Source organism: Heteronotia binoei, chromosome 21 (genome assembly GCF_032191835.1).
Source record: "Heteronotia binoei isolate CCM8104 ecotype False Entrance Well chromosome 21, APGP_CSIRO_Hbin_v1, whole genome shotgun sequence".
Taxonomy (NCBI): Eukaryota; Metazoa; Chordata; class Lepidosauria; order Squamata; family Gekkonidae; genus Heteronotia; species Heteronotia binoei.
In genome coordinates, this window is record NC_083243.1 from 37,747,590 (window position 1) to 37,775,349 (window position 27,760).

General features: G+C 41.6%; 1 protein-coding gene across 2 annotated transcripts in view; it reads left to right on the top strand.

The window, feature by feature from the left end:
- The window catches only part of ITPK1 (inositol-tetrakisphosphate 1-kinase), a 188,814-nt gene that overhangs the window by 29,580 nt on the left and 131,474 nt on the right, over positions 1 to 27,760 (top strand). Inside the window, exon 2 of one of the 2 annotated variants that reach the window (XM_060261858.1) lies at positions 20,732 to 20,756. The exons of the other annotated variant lie outside the window; for it this stretch is intronic. Within the exon in view, the coding sequence (XP_060117841.1) occupies positions 20,732 to 20,756 (25 nt within the window). The remainder of the gene's footprint in view (positions 1 to 20,731; positions 20,757 to 27,760) is intronic. 2 annotated transcript variants of the gene reach the window in all.

Here is a 27,760-nt window from a genome sequence, read left to right on the forward strand (position 1 = left end):
TGCTGTGCTAAACTTTTACATGTAACTGTTTTTGTTTTTTTTATTTTCTTTCTCTTCTTATTAAACATTTTTTTTTCTGTTTTGAATGCTGGCAGTCAAACTCTGTACCACATAGATCCCCAACCGCTTAGACCACGCTGCTTTATGAAGTGGGCCCCGGGGAAGGGGGAAGGCATGCAGTTGGATAAGGTGCCAATCCTCCAGGGGTTCCCCAAAGAAGCGCTGTGGTCTCTGTGATACCCAAGTACAGGGTGGCAGAGGACCTTGAGGCTTGGCCTCATAGCTGGAGAGGGGGATTGGGAGTCCTGTTCCTCTCAATCTGAACCCCTAGACTGAGCAGGTGGTGGCAGCGAGCCCAAGTGGCCAAAGGAGAAATAGCTCCCTCCAGGAGTTGGCGACTCAATAGGGAGTTGACGGGACCGGGTCTGAAGGCAGAATCGGGCCGGTTCCGTCGCAGGAATATCCAAGAAAAGGTCTAGGAGTCAAATTGTTCCCTTTATAAATGCTCCAATGAGTGACATTGGAAAATACCCATAGCTACTTACTTGAGTCAAGCAAAAAGTTATGACTTTGACAGTCTTGCTACACCAAACTTTGTCTGTTGCTGTTCTTTTGGTCGCTTTGTTGAATGGGATTGCGTGATCACTCACAGTTCTTAGGCTTCTGGCTATTTTTAAAGGATTGTGGTTGACTACATCATGCACACATCACCCCAGCTCTTTTATTTTCAAGCACAAATTCCCTGCTGGCCTTGAGTTTAACAGAAGGATTTGAAAAACCGACTTAAATCCCAGATTAAAAGAAAATCCATGATGTTGCTAACCTGGACAACAGTGCCAATATACCCATGAGGAGAATTTGTATGTGAGGAAAGCAGACTAGAGAGAACAGTGTGTGAGCCTACCAAGGCTGCTGCTTTATGGTTCTTAGCTTGTGTTCCTTGGCACAGTTTCATCTGTCATCTTCTGAGAAGGTTCTTGTTAGTCATATTGTACGCATTAATTGAATCACAGCACAAGTCTTTAGAATTTTCCTTGTGACAGCAGTGTCAAGCCACTCTTGTCTTTGCTTTTATTTAGAAGCGCAGTGTCACTGTTCCAGCATGTCTTTGGCCAGTTATTTTCATAAGGGATTTTTAAAAGGTCATTTTTAAACATTGAGTCGTGACAAAGGTTTATGTGGTGGGTGATTTCCTTCTGTCTGGATTTTCTACAGGATATAGAAGCCTAGTATTTTTTTGTTTAGTATTACAGCACTAGAACAGCAACAAAAACAAATCCTCATCTTCTTGAGCAGCAGTGTTTTGAATGGAAAAAAAGTATTAGTTCCTCTCTGACATTTAGATAAAATTAAAATAGATAACGAGAGTTGAAGGTCTTGTGGTACAATGGATATCTTACTGTTTTGAATGCAGAATGACAGCTGTGTTTGTGGTGGGGAACCTTGACCTCTCAAGTCAAATGTGGTTCAAGACTGACAACTCATGTTTGGTGCTTTTGAAAAATGTCAACCACTACTAACTTGGAGATCCAGAAGGTCTAACTAATTTGTCTATGGAATGGAAGTCCCAGTTAAGGAAACTTCGAGTTCTTAAATATCCAATTTAATTGTGTGACTTGCATCCTCAGTTATAACAGCAGAGCTCTTGTTGTAATAGATATTTGCAGGAGCATAAAATCTGTGAACATCTAATAATAACAAAAGTTCAGTCCCTCACATTACTGAGCAAGCTTATTTAAACTGGCTTTTGTTTGTTATAGGGTAGTTGAACCATGGGTGAGTGTTAATGTGGTGCAAGTGGAATTTCGAGCAGCTTTTAAATTGAATATGCATCTTAACCAATTTAGGCTTTAAATTAGCATTATAAATGGATTTGAGTCTGTTTGCAAAAATCCTTTAAAAGGTGAAAAGTGGAAGAACTTAGGAAAGATTTCTAAGTATGAGGGATTGAAAGGCCAGTTCACAGTTCATCTTGTCATGATGAATTGACTAGAATGAGACCGAGGACTGTATATGTTATGTGTTGCATGGTGTGTTTTATGTCAGTTTTAAGCTTCATGTGTTTCAACATAAGTATTGCAGCTAGATTGCTATGATTTGGTGAGGGGGAAAGTTCTGCCTCACCAAAAGGCTTGATGTACCATGTTCAGTATTCAGAGGTGAAACAACCCTGCCTTTGGAAGATATCTCCATATCAGTATTGTGGAACCCAGTTGACAATATTCTAGGCCAGATGTACTTAATGTTGTTAATCAGTTGTTAGGGTTGCCAGCTATAAGCTGGGAAATACCTGGAGATTTTGGGAGTGGAGTCTGAGGATGGAAGAATTTGGGGAGGGGTGAAACCTCAATGGGGTATGATGCCATAAAGTCCACCCTCCAAAGAGGCCATTTGCTCCAGGGGAACTGATTTCCAGCCACCACCTAGAGGTTAATAAAAATAAAAAATGTGACTTAAATTACTATGGTCGTTTTCGCACTTAGCGTTTGCTCCCCTTATTCCGTGGCGCAATTATGTCCGGATCATTTTTCTCGTTTTCGCACTAGTGACTCTTTGCGGAGTCGCCTTCCCTGAAGCCCCGGCTCAAATCGTTTTCCCACTGGCATCGACTTGAGTTCGATGCCCTGTCAATCATTTTTTTTTTAAGCACAAGTCTGGTTGCGTAAGGACGTACTAACGTACTAACGTAACATCGAGCTGTTCCCTCCCCTTCTTTTCGTGGACAAACCGCATCACGTGTGCTGCTGCTGCTTATGGATTGGCTGCAGCTGTAGAATCCTCCACAGCCCTTTATGTATTAACAGAAGCATTCACAGTGGAGAATCCTAGCACTATATTCCCCCCCCAAATTCTGAAGTTGCGAAATATCGCAATAACGAAGAGAGAGAAATCGAGGGGTTTGTGTGTGTGTGTGTGTGTGTGGCAGCTTCTTCCCTTCGCTCCCTCCCGGGTGGCGAAGCTGGGATTTCCTCCGCTCTCTTTCCCCTCCCCGGCTGGCGCTTGCAACGGGGACCTGACTGATTCCTGCTGCCAGAGTTTCCCCCCCCCGCCCCATTCTCTCCTTCCCCTTCTGTGGCGCGTGTGAAGAGCGAGCTCCGTCTATTTTCTAACCGAGCGGAATGTAGCCAGGGAGAAGAATGCAGGACTCCAACTTCCCATTTTATACATGGCGATTTTGTGCAGGTCCAGAAATCCTGGTGGCACAGCTGAGGGAGGCATTCCCTTTTTAAAACACACACACATGAACGCTTTGGCCCGCACCGGCACTAGATTCCCCCCCCCCCAACAATGGTCGTTTTCGCATTATCGAGATAACGCTACAGCGAAATAACGCAACTAAAGTCAATAATAATAAAAAAAAATTCTAACGAAACCAATTGAAGTGGCAATTGAGGCTATTCCAGGAGGGTTTTTTTTTTCTTTGTTAATTTCGAAATATCGCTATTACGCAAAACTGTGAAGTTTAAAAAAGAAAATGGCCGTGCCGGCACTTTGGGGAAGCGCCGCGAAAGGCTGATGATTGGCCAAGGGGGTGGATGGGGTGGGAGGACGGAAAGGGAGAGGGTGCCGCCCACACAGCAGTCGATCCGGCGTGGATGGATTTCCCACAGAAAACTCCGCGGAGTGGATCCGGAGGTTTTCAAAAACTCCGGAAGGAGGTGGATCTAGATACTCCGGCGTGAAACCCCTGCAGCGCCGGAGCAACAAGTGGGAAAACCAGGAAAAGATCCGGAGGTAAATGGGGCGCTACGCCGGAGTAAACGCTAGTGCGAAAACGGCCTATGTAAATTGAACAATACTCTTGTTGAGAAAATTACAAGCACCTTTGCTCCATTTGGAGCATGCAAAGGAATTGGATGTTATAAAGCTTTGTGGATTTATTTAGATTTGTTTATTGGAGTAAAGGTGTTTTTAATTTTCTCAACAAGAGTATTGATCAATTTGCATAATAATTTAAATAACATTTTTAAAATTTTCATTGGTCTCTTGGTGACTACTCTCACTCTATTGTAACCACCTGAAGGTTGGCAACACAGATCATTCTACCTCAGCCACTAAATGCAGTTTAGATATTCAGACCATGTGAAATGTTCTGTTTAGTTTAAGTGGGCATGTAATTGTACCTTTGAATGTTATTTGACTCTGTGCTTCCTCTTGCACTGTGTAATTGCCTCCTGCCCACCTTTGTGTGAATAGGTACCAGATCCACTTGGGAATTCCAAGGCAGCCAGACATACTGCCAATCATTCTTATTGGTGAACCAGCTTGGTGTAGTGGTTAAGTGCATGGACTCTTATCTGGGAGAACTGGATTTGAGTCCTCACTCCTCCACATGCACCTGCTGAGTGACCTTGGGTCAGTCTCAGGTTCTGAAAGAGCTGTTATCTCAAGAGCAGTTCTGGAAAGTGCTCTCTCAGCTCCACCTACCTCACAGTGTGTCTGTTGTGGGGAGGGGAAGGGAAAGGAGATGGTAAGATGCTCTGAGACTTCTTTGGGTAGTAAAGGGTGGGGTATAAATCCAATCTCCTCTTCTTTTCCGTTTGTTCCAGGGTCACTGAATGTGGTGTGTCTTTAATTGCGCCAATCTGATGGTCCAGATGATGCAAGAGAGACTTTGACTTTGACAGGGTGGCAAACTTGCTGAAGATTGTGTTATTGCAAGTTAACAACAATCTGGGCTCATAAAGAGAATGAACCCTGTACTTTTGACAATGACCTAGGGCACTTAAGCTATTTAAAAAGATGCACAAAGAACTACAGCTTCATCAAACATGATTCTAGCATAGTTGCAGTGCTGGTTTGCTATCGAACTTAGGCATTGGGGGGTGGAGCTCCAGAGTTTGCTAATGCCTGTGTAGGATGATTTAGATTTAGCTCTCAAGGCCTGAGGTGGCATTTAAAGTTTTTGAAGTTAGAAATCGATAAGGCTGCTGCCTATGCATTGCTTTTAGTGTCTGCTAAAGCAGAGTTCTGTTTTTAATGGTTTCTCCACTTTTAAAATGTTAAATTAAAAATTTAGTTATTTTTCCATGGGACAGATCTGCAAGATTTTTTTTTTTTCAAATTTTTAAAATCTAGCTTGGTGTGAGAGGTTGAAACTCCGGTATATGAGTGACAACACATATTTTTGAGGTGAGTTAATGCTGAAGTGTTGTAAGTTAGCCAAAGAAGGTAGAAATGACCAAGTGAACAACTTGTTCAGAAGCAAAAATTACACATAGTCACTCAGAATCATAGAGTTGGAAGGGACCTCCAGGTCATCTAGTCCAAACCCCCTGCACAATGCAAGAAATTCACAAATACCTCCCCCACATACATACATCCCCAGCGACCCCTGCTCCATGCCCATATTTTGTTTAATTATGTATGTATATATATTTAAAAATGCATGTGTGTATATCCTGCAGCTGCCAGCATATAGCCACTAGAGGCAGCTATCAGTGTATTGACAATAAAGCAACGTATCAGGTTCCTAAGCCACAGTGTTTCAGAATGTGTATAATACCTGTGTGGGTTTGGTGACTGATGTAGTGAGGAATCTGCAGATGAGGAAGTATTTAATAAATAGTTTTTAGATACCTATGACTTTCCTTTTATTAAATGAAAGCTGTATCTTCTTTTTAGAAGAAGGAAAACTTTGGAAGCTGTACCTGCTTCTGCTTAACACCACATTATACTAAAAAAAAAAATTCACCTTAAGTTTTTATTTATTTTCATGCTCTCTATCTGCCTTTGCACTAATAGACATCTGATCACCTAAGGAAGGAAAAGAGAAGTACAGCTGAATTATTTTCTGAAGTTACTCTTCTTGGAGGGAAGCAAGAACATGTTTCTGAACTTCCTCCTGTTACTGAATTATTCAAAATTGCTCAAGAATCTGTGGGTAGTTTCTTTAACAGTGAGCACTCATGGCTCAGAGGTTTGTCAAGGTTTACATCTTGCAGTTTGCTTGATGAAACTTTGAAACCATTAAGATATAGTTTAAAAACATTTCCAAAGCTGGCAGTCCTCGCTTCCATAATCTACCCTGCTTCCTCAGACTATGCACTTTGCCTCTGCTTATGTGTTGGATCTACATGAACCTCAGTTAAATTTGGAAAGAGGGACTGTCCTTGGGCTAGTGACTGCACAACAGACTGCACAACAACTGCTTACTTCAATCACTATAACTGTACCTTAACAGACTGCTTCTCTGATTTGTATGTCTCAGGCTAACCTGATTTTGTCAGAGCTAAACAGGATTTGCCCTAGTTAGTGCTTGGATGGGTGACCACCATGGGAGGTCAGGGTTGCTATTTGGCAGCAGGTGTGTACTCAATATTCTTCACTGTCCCCAAGAAGAATGGGGATTGGAGAGCAATACTCGACCTAAAGTTTCTCAACAGATTAATTCATCTTCGGCATTTTCGTATGGAGACTCTGAAGTCAATTACAGAGGCTCTACAACCAGAGTTCCTCACGTCATTGGATCTCACGGAAGCTTACCTTCACATCCCGATCCTGTTATCACATCGATGGTTCCTTCGATTCTGCATGGGGCACAGACATTTCCAATTCAGAGCACTTCCCTTCGGCCTAGCCACAGCTCCCAGAGTCTTCACAAAAGTGATGGTGAACGTGGTGGCATACCTCAGGCAACAGGGGATTCATGTTCATCCGTACCTAGACGACCTTTTGATCAGGTCAGCGTCCAATCGGAAAGCCCTGTCCGATGTCCAGACAACTATCCGGTGTCTACAGGAACATGGTTTTCTCATAAACTTAGCCAAGAGTTCTCTAGAGCCAACACAACGGTTGGAGCACCTGGGGATGATCATAGACACGCGAAAGAATTTACTCTTTCTTCCCAACGACAAGATCCAGAGAACCAAAGAGCTCGTGCATCTGGTCATTCGGAATGTCCACACCCCATTATTGACCTTAGCCAAGTTGAAGGGTCTACTTATTTCAAACATAGATGCAGTTCAATGGGGCAGACTACATCCGAGACTTTTACAAAGCTTACTCCGTCCCCATCAACACCAGATCATGGAAAAACAGAATCCACAGATTAAGGTCACATTAGAGGTCAAGAAATCTCTGATGTGGTGGTCCAAGGATTCCAGTCTTCGACAAGGGAGAGTTTACTACCTTCCCAGAGAGGCACAATTGTTCACAGATGCCAGTCTGTCAGGATGGGGATCAACACTCGACAACATTCCAACACAGGGTCGCTGGTCACCGTCAGAGACTCAACTCCCGATCAATGTTATAGAGTTACGAGCAATCCGTCTAGCCCTATTATTCTTCAGCGATCTAGTGCAGAAATGACATGTTCTAGTACGAACAGACAATGTGGCTGCAAAGTCCCACCTGAACCATCAGGGGGGCTCGAGATCTTCAGCTCTGTCCAAAGAAGCAAAGAAATTATTCAGCTGGGCAGAACACCACCTTCTGTCCATCAGGGCAGAACACATCAAGGGCATTACCAACATCCAAGCAGATTGGCTCAGCCGAATGACCATACAACCAGGAGAATGGAGATTGAAGACGTCGGTGTTTCAACAAATAGTCAAACAGTTTGGCCAACCAATCGTGGACTTGTTTGCTTCTCACAACAATTTTCAAGTACCAAGATTTTATACCAGATTCTTTTACTCGGCTGCAGCAGCAGTGATGCTCTGACAGTGATTTGGCCTCAGGGCTTACTGTATGCCTTCCCTCCGATTCCGGTGTTATCAAGATTTCTTCGTCAGGTGCAGCACCAGAAAGTGCTGGTGGTTATCATAATAGCTCCGTGGTGGCCACGACGCCCATGGTTCTGTTCCATCCAAAAACTATCGTCCACTCAACCCCTTCGGTTGGAGATCTCTCCAGACATGTTGACACAGGGTCCAATTTGGCATCCGCACCCAGAATGGCTGCAATTGACCATGTGGAAATTGAATGGTCAACATTCCTGAAGTTAGGTTACTCTTCAGAGATTACTAACACATTATTGGCCTCCAGAAAGGAGTCCACCACCAGGATTTACAATACTACTTGGAAGGCTTTTCATAGGTGGTGCCGCAGAAAAGCAAAGGATCCACTAAACCCATCAATTCAATACATCTTGGAATTCTTACAAGATGGACTACAATCTGGTCTGAAACCAGCCACTTTACGCAGACAAGTAGTAGCATTATCTTCTGTATCAGGACTGATACAGGGAAAAGATTTCTCCAGGCACGCACATGTACAGCGATTCTTAAGGGGGGCCACACTCAAGTGCCCTCCACAGACTCACAGATTTCTAACGTGGCATTTACACACTGTTTTGTCCGCACTCACAAAACCACCCTTTGAGCCTATACAGGACATTTCTCTAAGATGGCTACATTTGAAGACCATTTTCCTGATAGTGATCACATCAGCGAGAAGGATTTCGGAGATTAATGCATTGTCTGTAAAGAGAGAACTCTGTATTTTTCACAAGGTTGTCCTTTGTACAGATCCTACCTTTCAACCTAAGGTTGTATCTAAATTTCACAAATCTCAGGAACTGCATTTGCCATCATTCTGCCCAGATCCTAAACATCCCAGGGAGCGAATGTGGCACAACTTAGATGTTAGATGTTGTCCGAAGACATATTTGGTCAGGACTGAACCAATTCGGAAGATGGATGCCATGTTTATCAATGTTACACAACCAAGATTAGGCCAGAAGATGTCAACTTCAGCCATCAGCTATGCTGTTAAGCAATGCATCACGGAAGTATATAGAGCAATGAAACTAGAAGAACTCGGAGGGATTACAGCACATTCAGCCAGAAGTGCGGCAACTAATGCGGCCTTTAACAAATATGCTTCAGTAGACGAAGTGTGCAGGGCTGAAACATGGTCTTCTATTTCAGCATTTGTTCGACACTACAAATTAAACACTTACAGTTCAGCAGAAGCAGCATTTGGCAGAAAAGTGTTACAACATGTGTTCCTAGAAGAGAGCGATGCCCCACCCAGTCATTAATCTACTGCTATAGGAGAACCCAAGATGGCCTCTGATTCAGAGGGAGAATGACCATTGGTACTTACTGTGAGGGGTCATTCTCCTCTGAGTACAGGAGGACATCTTGCCCACCACGTTGCATCGCTCATACTAGGGTCTGTTCTGCCATATCTATATCTATTTCATTTTTTCTTGCTGCTTTACAGTTCTTTCTGTTATGCTTGTTGCATCTTAACTTGTTGTTATTACTGTTTAATTCTTTTGAGTAAGGTTGATAGTCTAGAAACTGCTTCTCGAAGTATCCCAACTGAGGAGATCTGGGTGCTCCAGGGTCATGGAAGAGGAAGAAGAATTATTCTATTTCCTGCCTCCCTGACAAGAAGCACCCAAGATGTCCTCCTGTACTCAGAGGAGAATGGCCCCTCACGGTAAGTATCAATGGTCGTTCTTCTGTTGTGTATATGAAGGTCAGTAATGTTTAAAAATAAGGGACCTATGTGCTTTCTCTTTTCTTAAAAAGAATCAAGATAAATTAATGTTTAACATATTTATTTATTTTATTTACCTTACATTTCTATCCCGTCCTCTCCGCAAGTGGACTCAGGGCGGCTAACAATCAATTTAAATATTTACATTTACAATTTAAAAACCAATAAAATACAATTACAATTAAAACATTCTAAAAAACATTATATGGTGCTGTTTTTAATATAGGTGGATTCTTTTCCTGATGGTGATCAGATAGTAATCATAGCTCTTTAGAGATGTGGGGTGGAAGTCTTCTCCCGGGTCAGATGTTGAATGCCTGTCGGAACAGTTCTGTCTTGCAGGCCCTTTTTCCTCCCCCCACCACCCCGAATATCCATTAAGCACTGTTTGTTACTGAATTTAATATTTGCGCAAAGCTTTCGTTTCACTGTGCTTTATAAATTTTAACAAAATTCTACTCACTGTTTCTACCAATTGTTTGCCTTGTTTTACACATTTCCTTGTTTTTTGTTCTTTCATAAAAGAACATAAAAATCTAACATAAATAAAATAAAACAATAACATTTCAAATTGGACCCCAGTTCAAAGTGCTCACTAGAGTTGTAGGATTTTTTGGATCAAATGAAGATTTGAATTCCTAAGAAGGGGGCATGCTTATGGGGAAAAAAAGACATTTGTGGGTTGCAGAGTGAGAGGGTTTTGTGTGTGTGTGTGGCAATTTAGGACTCGTATTTAGGATGTCCTGTTCTTCTTGAGCCATATTTATAGTGCATTGTGATTTGCATTAAATTAGTTGTATCTTTTTATAATTAATGGAGCATTTCTACCGAGACACACCGTCATCTTTGCGGTCCTATCTCTTTTAGGCCTTTGTTCTAAAGTCATTTGATCTGCTTGTGCATGGGCATGTGGTGTTTGTTGTACAATGAATCATCCACCTTTGTTCTTCATTATTACTCTGTGGGAAAGTTAGCCACGTCCTGACAAGAGGGCCAGTATTGACTTGGTGAATAGCTTGTTCTGTTTATACCTGGGCTAAAATCTTAGCCTGGCCTTTATTTTGCTGGGTGGCCACCACCAATTCGCATTCTCATGTCTCAGTCTATGAAATAGAAATAATTTGACAAATTTCACAGGGGTTTTGCTGATCATGAGTGATCCTGAGCTTCAATTAAAGATGCAAAAGCCAAGAAAAAAACTGGGGGAGGGGGCTGTTCAAATACTTTTTTAAAAATTGTGTACAGAAAAATTGTAATTTTTTTTTTTTTTTTAAAGATAGCTTAAGAAACTTCTTTGGGAATGAGTGAACTGTTGTAGGACAAGGTTCTACTCATTTGGAATATTTTCTCAAAAAACTGTTTATGAGTACTTTCTATGAGACTGTGTACAGCTTTAGATAATGATAGTTCTTAGGTAGGCAGGATTAAAGTGTTGTACAATAAATAAGATCTGTAAAGCATCATCCACACTAAAGTTCTCTTTAATCTGACATGATCAGTTAATCACTGCTGTTGTCCAATTTTGAAGGCGATATTAGTAAAATTACTCCAGTGGTTTAGGTTATAATTTGTTTTGTTTAGGATGGAACAAATGTAATCAGTTTCACTTTTAATTTTAGATCAGCTGATATGTCTTAAGATGCATGTGATCTGTGGACTGGGCTTTCTGTTCCATTTTAAAAAACAATCCTGTCTTAACTTTGCCAGTATCCTCACAATTGACCTATGGGTCAATATTTCTTTATCCGTCATTAGACAGAAGTACGCAGGCGCCCCAGCCCCACGAGGCAGAGCGCTGTGGTGGTGGCTGAGGGGAAGCTCCAGGGTCTCCGCCATTACAGGCAGCTGTGCACTAAGGTGAAAACGTGTGCACTAGTGGCTGAAAAGCTGTGCATTAGAGCACCTTAGAGGGAACCCTGGCTGGGAGGCAGCAGCAGGGGAGGGCCTCCACCCTTATGTTCTGTGAGTTTGGCCCTCCAGGGCAGCTGGTTGGCTGCTGTGAGAAACAGTGTGCTGGGCTAGATGAACCTGTGGCCTAATCCAGCAGACTCTTCTTATGTTCTTATAAATGCAGCAATTAAGTTAAAAATAGTCTTCAGTTCTGCGTCTTGCTTTGGCAGCATATTGAGCAAAAGCAGCATCCAACCTTGTACCTGAATTTTAGATTCCGGGAAGAGAGAGTACTGATCTCTGACTGTGCATTGCCCTTTGGATGTTAGAATGCTTGCAAAGCACGACATAGTCAAAACTGAGGAAAGAAACTCTTTCTAACAGAGGGGGAAGGAGCAGTTAACAAGGCAAGTAAGTTTTTTAGTCCCTTGGAAGCTTCCATCTTGGTAGTTTGGGCAGATTCAAAAAGGGGTCTCCGCCAGACATCACCTTCTCCCCATACGCTCACCTTCTTCAGTAACACCCAAATCAGCCACCGTGTCCTTCCTCTCATAAGTCTAACTCCTTGGGAAGCCCTTTCTCAAACAGCTAGAGAGCAGCCAAGGCTAGTAACTTGGACTCCTCATTCTTGTAACTTCTTTGCTGCCTCCCCTGGCTCCAGCTTGGTGAACACAAAGCAGCAGCTGCAAGGAAAACATGCAAAAGACAAACTTCTGAGTAGAAAAGAGTCTGCATACCAGGCAGCAAGGGGTGCAATTTGTAACCTTCAGTGTGCACTTATAATTGCCGACAATTGTATAGAACTGGGTGGTGGTGGAGGGATCAGTTCAGAATCCTTGAAAATACACATGAAGGTGTAATGAGTGTTTTCTGCATTCATTGGCTTGGATCTTAACATACTGTTCTGTTAGCATAACAGAACTCCTCCATTGGGATGGCTTTTCCATCTGTGGAAGAGGAGAGGGAGACTTTTACTGATTTTTTGGGGGTGGGATGGCACGGAAGGCTGCAGTGAGAGGGAAAGGCAGGGAAGCTGTCTTCTCTATCATGATGTTGATTGGATTATTTAAGATCCAAGCCTTTGTTTATTGCCTCTTGTTCCAGTGAAAGGGAGATTGTGCATGAGTTTATATTTACTGAGCTGATCCCATAGAAGGAGATCAGCACAAAGGGGCTGTTTTGAATTGATTGAATTTCTTGTGTGGTACACAGTTGCCATTAAACAAGGCAGGATCTTGATGAGCTGGCAGTGTGCATAGCAGAGTTGAACAAAGTGTTGCTCAACCCTTGGCAAGCTGGAATGGTTTTGAGGTTGGAATATCTTCGGTAAATTAAATGTTCCATGCAAGATATTGGAAAGGTTCATCTTTTTGTACATTTCTGATCTCTACCTTCAAATTTTAGTAGTCTGTTCATTTCCATATATTCAAGATACTTGTACTCTTTTAATATTGTGTTGCAACATGGGAGAGGCTTTAGGGTGGTTTGCATGTCTGTGTATATACAGAAAAACATTAGGGAGAATAAATTAATTCCTCCTCCATTTACAAAGAGTGTTTGAGATTTTGGCAAATGTCCTGTTGAAGCAAATCAGCTCTGAAATGTGAGCTGCTTAGGCCTGATGCTTGCCAAAACACAGGAATTGTGCCGTATGACATTCTGAATTCAGTGTGTGTGTGTGTATGTGGTGCCTGGATCACAATAAATGTGGTGTTCTTCCAGGTATCATACTGTAGGTTGCTCTTAATTTGAAATTCTAGAAGCCTGAATTTTAGAAGTTCACCATTGCGTTAAATCAAAATTTAGCCCGGGGGGCACTATATTTACATTAGAATAGCATAGACTGAAAACTAGGAAAAGCACTATCATGTTGTATGTGGTAGTCACTACCCCGGAACATGTTTTCTTGCAGAGCAGTAGTCTAATTGCCCTAGTGAGTTACTCATTCAGCACAGAAGGGCTTCCTTTGGATTGCATTTGGGTTTCACAAGAAGCAGTTTGAGTATGATTGTGCATGACTGGACAATAAGCATGTTACAGCTGATCAGTGTGTTGGACTATGGTCTGTTACGGTGTCATTTCCAATGTTCAGATTTTAAATGGACAGTTTTCCCATAAGAGAACCATTCAGAACCTGGAGTATCTCTCTATCCCCTGATTGCTTAATTATTATAGTGCTAGAAATAAGGCCCATGGTGAGGAAAAGTACAACAGGCTCTGTAGAAAGAAACTCTGGGTGACTGCCTCTCCACCCCTGCTGTGTCTTCCCACCCACCCAAGTGAAGGCATTCATGTACTCCCACCCGTGGTGCTAACTGCTGTGTCACACTAGCTGTCATAGGAGGCTGACCTTGGCAGGGTATAATGACACAATCATTTTCTCCGGGGGAGCTGTTCTCTGCCATCTGAAGAGCAGTTGTAATTCTGAGTGATCTCCAGCCCTCACTTGGAGATTGGCAACAATGGTTCCCTAGGAGGAAATGACTGGTTTGGAGGGTGGAGTCTATGACACTGTACCTGTCTGAGGTCCTACCCCTCCTCAAACCCCACCTTCTCCAGGCTTCTTCCCCTTCAAATGTACAGGAATTTCCCAACCTGTAGTTGGCAACCTTCCGTCTCAACCATCAGCCTACCTTTATCTGCCCCTCTGACTTCAGCTTTCCATCTTATCCCCCATTCCTGCAGCTTTCACCTAAGAAAAGTACAGTCTTTCTCCGCAGTGGGGACCAAGGCAGCTTAACATCATTCTTCTCTCCCCCTTTTGATCTGCACAACAACCCTGTGAGGTAGGTTAGGCTGAAAGTCTATGACTGGTCCAAAATCCATCCAGTCAGCTTCCACAGCAAGAACTATGGGTCTGGGAGACCCTGCTCTGAAGCACTAACTGCTACGTCACACTGGCTGTCAGAGGGGGGCTGCTGCTTCCTTAAAGGCCAAAATAAGCCTAGAAAGGGCCTTCCTCCACCTTTTACTGACAGAACCCAGCTTGGAATACTGTGGTTGCCCAGCAACAGCCACTTAAGGAACACGGGGGGGGGGACCTTGAGGGACAGGCCAATAGGACATGAAAGCAGCTGCCCAGGCAACAACAGCAGCCTCTTTATGTGGCCCAGGCCTCCTCCAGATGGCTGCCATTGCCTGCCAGACTCACCACCACCTGAGGAGAGACAGTTTTGGGTTTTTTTTTTTTTTTTGGCTAGGGAAGATATTGCTGGGCCAGCAGTGGCAGAAGAGAGGAGTGGACCCAGCCAATGGGAGTGGCAGTTGACAGGTCATTGGGTGAGGAGATGAGCATCATGGGCCAACAGGAGAGTTGGAAAGCACCATTACACCTGGGCTTTTATATAGACAGGATGGGGTGTTACAAATAGTCAGCCCACCATCTACAGGCAAGGAAACAAGGTAGCTTTTCAGCAGAATTGGAGACTCTTAGTTTAAGCAGAGATGAGTAACATTTGACCTCTCTAGACTTAGGTAATGTTTGCCTGAATCTTGGGTTTTCCTGTTCTGTTTTCCACTACATATAGCATTGTAACCAGTACCATAGCAGGTACTGTATCTGTGAAGGAGCTGGTCTGTTAAGAACTTCATAGCAGAATTCCAGTGCAGATAGTTGCAGGGTGTAACTCTTTTCATTGTATATAAACACAAAAGAGAATTGTAGTGCTTTTGGCTTAACATTGCTAAAGAAATGAGAACCTTACTGGCCAAGGAACTTCAGATTTATTCTGCTCAAATGTCTTGTTTATCTTTTTTGTCTGCCTTAAGAGAAACTACCGATGAGAGCTTGGATGATCATAAAGCCAACCTGTCTGGCAAGACACCAATCAAATACAGAATTTTCCTGCTGTCCTATAGACTAGCGAAAATTTATCCTAGACCAAGAAATTTTAAATCCTCTGAAAATTGTACCTCTTAAATTTATGGTGGCCTTATTTGATGCATTTTTTTGTATCTTGCTTTCTTTGAAATGTTGGATTGGCAGTTGTGTAACAAGGGCAAACACACTCTGTGTTTGTTTGCTAAATGTCAGCAAAAGCAGGAATTTTGTACTTTTCCTATTGTTATATTGAAAATATGAAAGATTTGTGTGTGTTTCAAGTGGCTACTGTTAGGGTGCATTTGGAAGTGCTAATTACATTTGTGTAATTTATGGCAGAATGGGGTATTATGGGATATATAGGATTAGATTGACAAATTTTAGCCTGCTCAAATGCCACATAAAAATATTGAGAGCCATTCCGAGGCTCTCTGTCTCCATGACCCATATATCTCAGGTTTAGGTTTCCCAAGTCTGGCAGTTCATGTGGGGGAACAATTCTTGGAATGTTAGGCGTGATAAGTCCCTTCTAAATAACACTATTTCTAGCCAGCTGGGGTGGTGACCAAAAACTCTTGTAATGTTAATCCCTGGTGTCCAGAATAATGACTCAGCCCTTCCTTTATGAGGTTTGTAAGTATGACCAGATTGCTTTCCGGTATCTGAATCTGTCACCTCTATTCTAGCCACCCCCAGGAGTTCTGGAAAACTTTAAAACCAAATGCCAAGATTGTTGAGGTTTCAGCGAGGCCTCACAGCTCATGCAAGGTCTCCAAGAGGGCTGCACACGTATTTGCATGCTGCCAAGGTCCTGATGCAATCTGCCTGTTTTGAATTGTAAGTCCAAGAGGGAAAGTATTATTATGCCTCTGTAAGGCACTTGATTGTGGTTTAGAAATTTCTGGCCAAATCAGAGTCTGTCAGGATCAGCCTAGGGTGATTCCTATAATACTTATAGAATAGAGTCCAGTGGCACCTTTAAGACCAACTAAGTTTTATTCAAAGTATGAGCTTCTGAAGTTATGAAGTGTGCTTATACATGAATGCGTATACCTTCAATAAAATTTTGTTGGTCTTAAAGGTGTCACTGGACTCTAAGTTTATTCTATTCTACTTCAGACCAACATGGTTACCTACCGGGATCTACTACTTATATTAGGGTGTGTGTCGTTAGAGCCTGATATCTCTCTTCAAGATAAATGAAAATGCCTTGGGAATGTGGTTGTGTGTGTGTGTGTTCTGAATTTGAATTATGCCCACACAAGTACTAACAAGCAAGTGAAAATTGTGAATAGCTTAAGTCCCAAGCCACACCCAGGAACAGGATACTTGTCCTAATCTTGCTGCTTCTATTTAAACATTGTATGTGTAAATGAATGAAATATTAGAGCATGTGCAAGCTTCATTCTGTCATGGCACTCTTCTGTGGAAACGATTATGTTACAGTTACTTAATTATTTTTCCTCTTAGTGTTTTGGTATCTCAGCTTGGGAGCCAGGTCACCCAAACAAATTTCACAATGGTTTGGAGGATACACCTCTGGTTTATGCTAGTATGCAGGGGTGGAATTCTAGCAGGAACTCCTTTGCATATTAGGCCACACACCCCTGATGTAGCCAATCCTCCAAGAGCTTACAAAGCTCCTGGAGGATTGGCTACATCAGGGGTGTGTGGCCTGATATGCAAAGGAGCTTCTGCTAGAATTCCACCCCTGCTAGAAGGGGACACTTCCCTTCGGCAGAAGAATCGCTTTTGCACTAGTAGAAGGCTATGGAACAGAATCTTTGGATCTTAACTCTTTTTTACTTTGTAAGAATATTATGCCATTCCATCAATATGACAAATTGATATAAAGCTTAGAGAATAACACAATTGTGTAAGGTCTGCTTTGCTACCTGGCACTTTCCTGACCTCAAGGACTATAATAGGTTGCTGTTAGGGAAAGTGCACTAGTAGCATGTTTCTATATGTAATTCACTGTACACTGTGAAATGAACTAGGAAGAGGACACTGTACTCCAGGATCTGGAGAAGATCACACGGTTGCATGGTGTCTGTCATCAATATGATGACGATGCAGCTTACTCCCACCTTATTAGGTCTAAGTTTGACATTTGTAGATGAGTCACATTTATTCTGATGGTCAAGTGGCTGTGACTCAGTAGTAGAGCCTCTGTTTGGCATGCAAAAAGTTCCAGGTTCAATCCCTGGCAGGGCTTTTTTTTTTTTGTAGCAGGAATCTTTTACATATTAGGCCACACGGCCCTGATGTAGCCAATCCTCCAAGAGCTTACAGTAGACCCTGTAATAGCCTTGAAAGCTCTTGGAGGATTGGCTGCATGAGAGGGGTGTGGCCTAATATGCAAAGGAGTTCCTGCTACAAAAAAAGCCCTGGTCCCTGGTATCTGTAGTTAAAAGTTCTGGCAGTAGATGATGTGAAAGACCTCTGCCTGAGACCTTGGAGAGCTTCCAGTCAAAGTAGACAATACTGGCTTTGATGGAGCAAAGGTCTGATTCAGTATAAGGCAGTGTTCACATCTGTATATGACCCTGGAAGTTCATCTTGATGGCAGCTGTGGCCAGATTCTTTACCAGATACAATAGACTCTGCCCTTTTTTGGAGACTTTGAATCCATGTTCTATTGCAGTGTAGTGCTGCACTTTAAAACTGATGGAAAGCTGGCAGATGTGTGAGATCCCCACTTCGTAGGGTGACCTAGTTCTTGGATTGTACCAAGCAGGGTATTCTCTGCAGTACCCAAGGTTTAGAAGGCTCTTTTCAAGGATGCCTTTCCAGCATCACTGAGATCCTTAGCAAGCAGGGTGGGATTTTGTTTCTTGTAGGTTTTAAAGATTACTGATCTAAAACTTAATAAGTTTTGTTTACTCTTATTGTTTTTATAATTCGTTGTATGGATTTTGGTTGAAATATTCCCTCTGAATATTGTACAGTGAACATTGTAGCTGAACTCCAGAATCAATCAACTATGCTTCATTAAGATGTGGAATGGTATAATATAGCCTGAGTTCATTGCATCTTAGAAGCTAAGCAGAGTCAGTATTTGGATAGGAGACTACTAAGGAAGACTTTGTACAGGAAGGCAATGGCAAACCACCTTTATGGACTCACTGATCTTGAAAACCCTTTAGGGTGCCATAAGTCTTCTGCTACTATACAGTGCTTTTTGCACATACTAAAAAGACATCTTTGATTCTTGGCACAGTGTATCTGCTGTGCTGCTCAATCTGGCCATTGTTTGAACCAAAAGCAGATCAGATATTGTGAGCTCTGTATGTTGAACTCTTAAGCATTAGAAGGCCAGTGTGATACAGTGGTTAGAGTTATTGAACTAAGATATGAGAAACCCAGCTGTGAATCCCCACTTTCCAAATGAAGAGTGCTGGGTCAGTAACAAGACTGGCAGCTTATCCTACCTGACAGTGTTGTTATGAGCATAAAATGGAGAAGGGGAGAATGCTGTAATCCATTTTAGGTCTCTGTTGGGCAGAAAGGTGAGCTATAAATGGAAGTAGATAAATGAATAAATAATTTTGTAAAAGACACAGGGCCATAATTTGGATCAGGAACTCAGTGTGTTCCTAACCCTTCTCCCCCCACCCCCAACACCTTGTTTGCTTAATGGGGCAAATAGTTGTTCCAGGGGCAGGGGGCTTCTTCAGATCCTACATTTGCCATGGTCTTTATCAAAATTGGGTCCTGGACATCTGGTACTGAAAAAACAAATAGGCCCATGCTTGGGAATTCAGTACACAGAACTCTACCATGTCTTACTGAGTGCCCTGTTTATCCTTGTGTGGCCCACCCTCCATTCAGTACCCTTCCTCCATTATTAGAAGTTTATAAACTATAACGAAGATGCTAGTGCAAATGTCATGTTAACTGTGGTTTTGCTGCAGAATTGAAAGAGAGGAGACAGAATTGGTAAGTGGAGGAGAAAGAAACCTATTGTCAGTGAGGTGGGCAGAGTTACTTTTTCACTAAAGGACTGTAAGTGATCTACTTTCAAAAACAGAGTTTTTGCAAAGGTAATACAAGTTGACTGACTTTGTTCTCTTTTTTTCTATTCCTGTGTTCAATGACACAGATCTGAGTTTGGAGGAAGAATAAATTGGAATTAATTCTTAAGGTTCTACAAATTAAAGTTTCCCAACTCTCTTCTCACTTTTTCCCCCAAGCTTCACACACAAATTTTGTAAAACTATGAGTTAGATAATGTCAGTAGTCAAATATGAGTATACCTTTTGCATTTGATCTTTGATCATCTTTTCTCAGTTGATCCTCATAGAGTATTAATTCTGTGAAGGCCTTTTTAAAGAAATTGGCATTCCAAAGGGCTTTCAGCGAAACCCTGATGTTTTGCCACCAGCTCATGGCTCTCTGTGATTCTTTGGAAAGCATAATTAAAAACTACAGTATAGGAAGAAAATTGCAGTATAGGGAGGAAAATATGGATCTTTGGGGATGGGCTACAAGTTCCATCTTTTTGCCTTATCGCTGCTGCCACTTTGCTTATTACAATATTCAAATTGCTTCAGATGCTTGAAATGCTTTTGTATGGAAATGCTTCTGTTTAGAAAAACTGCAGCCTTCAGCAAGCAGCTACAACTGGATGTTGCATAATGTTCTCTTTGGTCCTTCAGGCTGTGGAGAAATCGCTCGGAAATTGGATGCTATCTTATTCAATAATATCCAGAAGCAAGTCCCATTGAGTTTATGGAGACTTACTCCCGAATATGGATTAGTAGGCTTGGAACTCAGCTACTCTTCTGTAGTTTACTTTTCTTTGTCAGCCCCATTTTTGGGAAGCATTCAGCACACGCTTCCTTTGGTAGAGGAGGGTAAATCCTTGGGTTGATTTGGCTTTGACCATTGGACGATTCTGCAGCTGAAGTATTTCTTGATAATAGGGAGTTGTTTTCCACTTTCCAGCACGTATTTGGTTGTGTTTGCTTGGTATCATGTAGTGATTTCTTCCACTTTGAAATCTGGAAGGGAAGTTTGGAATGTGGTGTTGGCAAGTTGCAGTTGACTTATGGCAATCCTGTAGGGTTTTCAGTGCATGAGACATACAGAGGTGGTTTGTCATTGCCTGCCTCTGCATAGCAACCCTGGACGACTCGATGGTCTCCCATCCAAGTACTAATAAGGGCTATTTAGCTTCTAAGATCTAGCCAGGCCAAAATTTCTATACTGCAATCATTTACATAACAGAAATATAGCCTTCAGATCAAGAATTTTGGAGGTCTAAAATAGCTTTAGTATTTTCTATTTCTGAATGTTTTGATTCCAGGTTCAGTGTAGAGAAAATCCCACACTTCTGAAACGCTGACTTTAATGCCTGCCAATTGAAATTATGCACTAGGGTTTATACATAAAATGGAACCAAGAATTTTGTGCCAGCTTTTAGTGATGTGAAGTATCTTTTCCCAGCCTGGTCTCTAGTAACTTCTTTAATGTCATCCATCCTTAGTAACTTCTTTAATGTCAACATATAACGTTTTATATTATTATTGTTAATAATTTTATTTTTCTTCTGCTTTTTTCCAGGAAAAGGGGAATAGAAGTAATACAGGTGAGTACAACTGATATATTTATAATCCCAGTTTATTTTTTTAAAAAAAATTTCCTTATAATTTTTTCCACAATTAATATTGGACTGAAAAATTACTTTGCTTTGTGCAGTAACAGGTATGGTTAATGGCATTGCTGCATTTTAATTTTGTCTTGCTTTGTGATGGTTGATTTAGATTGCTGATGGTGGTTTATAGTTAGGTAGCATTTAACCTATGTGACTACAATAGAGATAGAATTCGGCATTGCTAGTAATGTGAGCTTCCTGGAGAAATTTTCTAGTGTCAGGTGATTGGGGCTGGAAGTAGCATGTTTATTTCACTTAAATATAATAAACAAAACCAAATAAGTATGCCACATTATTTTTATAAAGCAAGTTTCTTGATAGCCAAACATTGCTGAGCAGGAATACTTAAGGTCATGCTAAATGCTTTCATCTGAACTTTTCTCTCTTGATTAGGGCCTTCTGAGAGAGAGTAGGAAAGATTTTCATAAATACTCTTTCCTCACCTATTTATCTTCCTTTCCACGTCCTGATGATAGCAGTTGTGCTCTCTGCTGTTGCTGGGTACTGTTTTTCACTTCCATTTTAAATCCAAAGATGCCAGAATGACAGCAGGAAGATTGTCCTCACCCATGCTTGCAGTCACTGGAAATTTCCAGAGATCAGACTACCACATGGGATTTCCCTGGATCCACTACCTTCTGCACCCTCAAATATCCCCAGATCCTGTGGGAAACAGTACTCCCAGGATCAGCACGAGGGGGGAATCAGGTCTTTAGCAGAAGGATGGAATTGGTGACCCCTTTGAATCTGGAAGCTGAAACAGAGTGAGGCCAAGGCTGCTACTTGCAACTTTTAGTTAAACACAGGGCAAGGGCTCCGAGCAACCATGGACATTGCCATCGTAATCTCCAATAAGTGCTTCACCCCTTCTCACAGCTCTTCCAAAAAGCTACTTACTGTAAAGGAGCCCCTCTACAAAATATAGTTTTGTAAAGAGGCTCCTTTTCTGCCCCTTGGTGATAAAATATAAAATTGGGGGCAGTACAAAGTTTCGACTCGGCCTTAAAAATATTTGATTGGGTGTGATCAAAGTACACTTGGTTGAGTGTGATATACATGCTCCCTAGGAACAGAGACTTGGAACAGAAATTAATTACAACTTTGAAACTGCCCAGATGCCCTGTTGGTGTTTCCGCTCACTGTGACGTTAATTAAGTTATTTAACAGTGCAGTTTTAGAAGTGTGTGCTATAGCGGGGAAAAAATTATCCATCTCACATAACTTCTTGTGATACAGAGGCCCTGTGACTAGTTCCCTTCCCGTCCCTGTTATATATGAAAATGAAATGCATGCCTTGATGACATCATGTCATGCTTTTCATTATTTCATGTCATGTTTAGACACAGGGCTGCCTAGTCCTATCAAAAGTATGCTTTTTTATGTATCCAGAGGACATGAAATTTGTCAGTTAAGAGAACAGAAAATGGAATAACTAGTAAGCTGCGCATTCTGTTTTTAAATATCTTCAACATCTGGTCTGCATCTCAGATATGAGCTGGACACCATGGACTATTTCTCTGACTCAGTAAGATTGGTTTTTTTTCCAATGAAGTAAGCTTTACTTATTTGTTTTTGATCATGCCCTTCCTCCAGAGCTCAAGGAGGCTTTCTTTTTTGCCCTTGGAGAGGTAGGTTAAATTGAGAGATTGTAGCTTATTTTTTCTATTATCTTTAACAAGCAATATTGTTGATTTTGGCTTTATACTTTATAAGGCTTTATACCTTTCTTACTGAGACTAGAGCAACCAGTTAGCAATGCAGTAGGACTAGGACCACAGAATTAGAAAACAGTGTGAGTAACAAAGTTCCCAAGACAAGGTATGTTATAACCAGTACAGAAAGTGGAATGGCAAGTATAGGGCAGTACAGCGAAAAATGATGATACCTGCAATTATCATTACAGTAGACTACAATCCTGTTCCATTATAAGGTGTCCTCTTGGACTATTCCTTTCGACTACAGTTTTAATCCCTTTATAAAAATGCCTTCCTGAATTTTTCTGTTTTGCACATTCCGTGGAGTTATAGACATCTGTAGGAGCCTTCCTGTCCTCAGACATGCTGTTCTGAAAGATGGGAGTCATCACTGATAAATGCACATGAATGGGCAGTTGCTGATTTTACTAATTTTCAGAGTGCCACCTTCAGAAGGCTTTGCTCAGATGAGTGAAGCTGTCATGATGGAGCATCATACAGCTGGTTTCCATCTGTAGAGGGGCGGCCCTGTGGGTGTATGGATCCAAATACATTTGTAGGTGATTACCAATACCTTTAATTCCACCTGGTAACTGATGGGTAACCCGTGATGTAACTACAGGATGGCTATGTCATGTAGGTTCATCCTAAGCACCCAATAGCAACTGGGCAGCACCATTCTGTACCAACTGAAGCCTTCAAATTGACTTCAAGGGCAGACTTCTGTAGACTGCATTACAGTAATCTAGCCTTGAGGTAAATGTAACACAGATCCAGGTGGCCAGAGTCAAGATAGGGGGTCATCTTCTGGACTAAATGAAGCATTAACTGGTTCTCCATCAGTAGTAATGGATCCTGTATAACTCCAGGCTCTTAACTGAGTCAATGAGCACCAGGGATCAGCTGGACAATATTAAAATGGGAAGCACAATGTTCTTCAGGATTTCAGCCTTCCCAACCAGCATTACCTCCATCTTCTCAGGATTCAGTTTCCCCTCATTCACTCTGAGTCATTTGAGTACACATCACACATCATACAGCTGGCTTCCGTCTGCAGTGCTCTGAATCCTGCCCATAAGGAATTATATAACCAAATCCGAGGCACAACCCTTAATCTCTACTTCTTCTCAGAATGCCTCAACAAGATCTACAGTATCAAAAGCTGCTAATACATCCTGCTAAAGGAACAAAGAAGTATGACCCTTGCCACATTTAAACAGAGATCATCAGCTAAAGCCACCAGAATTGTTTCCATGCTGTAGATCAGTCTGAAACCATGCTAAAAGGAATGTAGTGTTATCCAGGAAGACTGGATAACAATCTTCAGAACCATCTCCAATGCTGTGAGTTTTTTCCTACAGCTTTGTTTCCCGTATGTGTGTGTGTCTTAAGTGATGTCAACTCACTTCTGACTCATGGTAATGCTATGAATTAATGGAACAAAGTGTGAGTCCAGCAGCTTCTTTAAGGTATACCTTGAATAAAACTTTGTTGATCTTAAAGGTGTCGCTGGACCAAACTTTGTTCTGCTGCTTCAGACCAACATGACTACCCACTTGATGCTATGAATTAGAGATGGGCATGGAACAGGAAAATGGTGGTTCATGTTGGTTCATAGTTCATTTGATTGCGTGAACTGGTGGTTCATTTCATTGGTTCATATGGTTGCCTGAACCAGTTCATGGTTTGTTGGCTCATTTGGTTCAGGAAGTGTAAAACTCACTGGGAGTCTTCAGCAGGCTCTCCACCACCTACCCTCCAAGTTTGGCGAAGATTGGATTTGGAATGTCTGAGTTATAGCTCACCCAAAGCAGGTGCTCCCAGGAAAGCTCAGCTTCAACTCTCACAACAGCTAACTCTTTGTGCTGCAAAGTGGAAGCAGCAGAGTCTGGGTGTCTGCTCCTGTAGAGCAGAATGGGAGCTGTTTGATTGGCTCCCAGAGCTGCCGGTTAAACTATGGACAGTTACTATAGGTGTTTCTAGGGCTCCCCGAAGTCCACCCCCAGTACTGCCTAGGAGTTGATTGAATCCGCACCAGGCTGTCTGGGAAAACGAACCACCAAGGAAAAACGGTGGTTTGTTTTTCAGTTTGGGCATAGTGTGATCACTGAATCAGTTCAGAATAAACCACAAATTGGCCCTGTTACACAAATTGCAATTTATGGTTTGTTTCATGCCCATCCCTGCTATGAATTAATATCCTCTAGAACATCCTATTGTTAACACCCATTCTCAGGTCTTGCAAACTGAGAGCTGTGGCTTCCTTTGATTGAATCAATCCATCTCATGTTGAGTCTTCCTCTTTTCGTACTGCCTTCAACTTTTCCTAGCATTATTGTATTTTCCAGTGACTCTTCTCATAGTGTGACCAAAGTATGATAGCCTCAGTTTGGTCATTTTAGCCGCCAGAGCTTAATTGTGCTGTGAATAGTTTCACTGGTGCAAAAACTCTTGTTGCCAAAGAAAGAAGAGCTGCTGCCAGTGTCACAGCCATTGTATTCAACCCATTATCTGCAAATAGAACAATTATTGTGGCCATTCAAGAGAGACAAAAAATTTCAAACGAAAATTTAGGGAGAAATCTGGAACAGACCCTAATGGTCCAGGCTAGTCCAATCTGAGAAGCTAAGGATTGGCCCAGGCTAGTATGGCGTGACTTTGTCCATGGGGTCGCAAAGAGTCGGAATAGACTGTGCGACTGAACAACAAAGTATTTGGATGGGAGATTTCCAAGGAACGAATAGGCAATAGCAAACCACCTCGGAATGTCTCTTGCCTTAGAAACCTTACAGGGTCACCACAGGTCAGCTGCAACTTGATGGCACTTCCCACCACCATCTGGAAGAGACTCTTATTATATTTGAAAGTGTTACTTTAGGCATGGCTTAGTCTTCCAACATGAAGTATGATTTCTGGCAGGGAGGTTAAGGGTGCTGGATCAGCACTGTTAACCGTTTAATCCGAATGGTTTAAAGCAGTCAAAAATAGTTAATGGAAAGCTGTCCCAGCTAGAGATTCAAAGCAGCTTTCATATAGCAGCTGTTAATGTATAAGTTGACCCCAAGCTGCATGTGCTGGAATGCCAATGTAAGAAAACTCTTCAGCCTTCATAGCTGTGTTTTAATCCTCCTGTTTCTTCTGTTACTTTTTTAATGAATGAAATGTATTGATGTGTCTTTTATGCAGGATAAATAAAACCAATCTGATGCATATTAATAGTGCGTATAGCAGAGGAATTATTAAAGGACGTATTGTTGATGTTCAGTATATTGGTGTATTTAGAATGACATATAGTGATGTAATGCAATAAAACTTAAAATATACTGTACCCCAATTAAGAAAAAAAAATGCTGTTTGTTACCTTCATGCTTGAGAGGCAACAAATGGCGTGTTGTAAAGGAATCTCAGTTAACTTCCCCACAATTAGAAAAGATTCTCTTAAAGATTTTCTCCTATTTTGACATATTTATCGCTTCAACATTGTTCCCACTTAATTGGATCCATAGCTGTTGATGCTGTACACTTGGCTTGTTCCTGTTTTGTCTCAAAATGTCATCATGTTATATGCTAATTTGCCCTGCCTATAAGTTTGAATGGTTTTCTTCCATTTCATTTTATCTGAGGAAGTGTGCTTGCATATGAAAGCTCATACCTTGAATAAAACTTTGTTGGTCTGAAGAGTGCCACTGGACTCTTAGCTTTATTCATATGTTTGATATGCTGACCTTGGTATTTAAATGCATGTTGAACCGCTGATGAAGTAAGGGACTCCACAGAATTTGCCAGAGCTTTAGTTGCATCATAATCTGCAGGATCTTAATTTGGATTCTCTTTTTCTTTTCTCTTTTGCACTTCAACTATTGTCCTGTTGGAATTTGCATGAAATTGCTTAAGACTGCATTTGAAATACGCAAAGCAAGCCCAATAAAATATTAATACTGAGAATTAAGGTGGCTTTGAAGGAATCTTTTACTGTAATGTAGTATACATCAGGATGCGGCACTGCAATGACGTTGCCTACTGGCATTGCCTGTTTCTAAGTTGCCATCGGTTACCAAGGCTCTGTCCTTCTCATACTGTTTGATAAGTGCTGATTACTGGATATTCCTAACTGGCTTCCTTGTGATACATTGCAGAGGTATGCATGACACTACCACAGATAAGGAACCTTTAATTGCGGCCAACCAAGATGACATTAACACTGTGCAAGTTTTTTAGTTCTGTAGAACTCTTAATCAGGTGGCTGTTACAAAAATACATAAGGAGGGGGAAATTTTCCCAGGTTCTTAAGTCCTAGTCCTGCCAGTTACTTTTTTTGTGTTTTCTTGGGCTTACATGGCTGTCTACAACTTTTTAAATTTAATGATTAGTGTGGTCAGATTTAATTATTAGTGTGCATAATCGGAGGAGCCAAGATACTAGGGCCTGATCATCATTTACTGCTGTAACATGAAGTATCATAAGAAGGGATCAGCAAAAATGGTGGTGGGTAAAATTAAACTGTTGTGGCTTGATCATTTAAAAATTAAAAACACAAATATGCAAGTCACAGATACATAGAGGAAAACCCCACACTTTAGATGTCAAAATGTGTCTTTCAGTTAGAATAAGCTACCAGTTTTGAAATTAAATGGTTATTTGAATATAATCTCCCTTTAAAAAAAAAGTTTACCTAGCTACAAGTAGTTCTTGTGTACGACCAGAAGCAGGCACATTGTGTTTTTTTGAGCCTTTCCAAAGATTTATCCATACATATAGAGAACATTTGGCCTCCTCCTTTGCCCTTCACATTGACTGTGCTACAGGAATTAAATAACTTGTACTCCTCCCCTTATTTCAGTTCCTAAGCAGATCAAGCTGCTTTGCTCACTAGCAACTTATATGTTTGTCTAAATATAGTATGTACTCCTCTCACCTCACTAGGCTGGCTTTATACACGTTCCACTTCTTAGGAACTGCAGTTTCGCTGCATGACATCTCACAGCGTGGGATAAATATTTTTTGTCATTCAATTTCTCAGCCATGTTGCCGCAGTACTCGTTTTCATAGTAGTAGAACCATTTGTGTGATTATTGCATTTCCCCTGTTCTGAGGCACTCAGGGGTGGAATTCTAACTCAAGAATCTAACTCAACCCCCCCCCCCCCCAATTATATTTCTTAAAATATATTACTTAAAACATTGATAAGCTCACCAAGGAATTGGTGCCCAAGGCAAATAGCAGATTAAAACCATATGAAACACA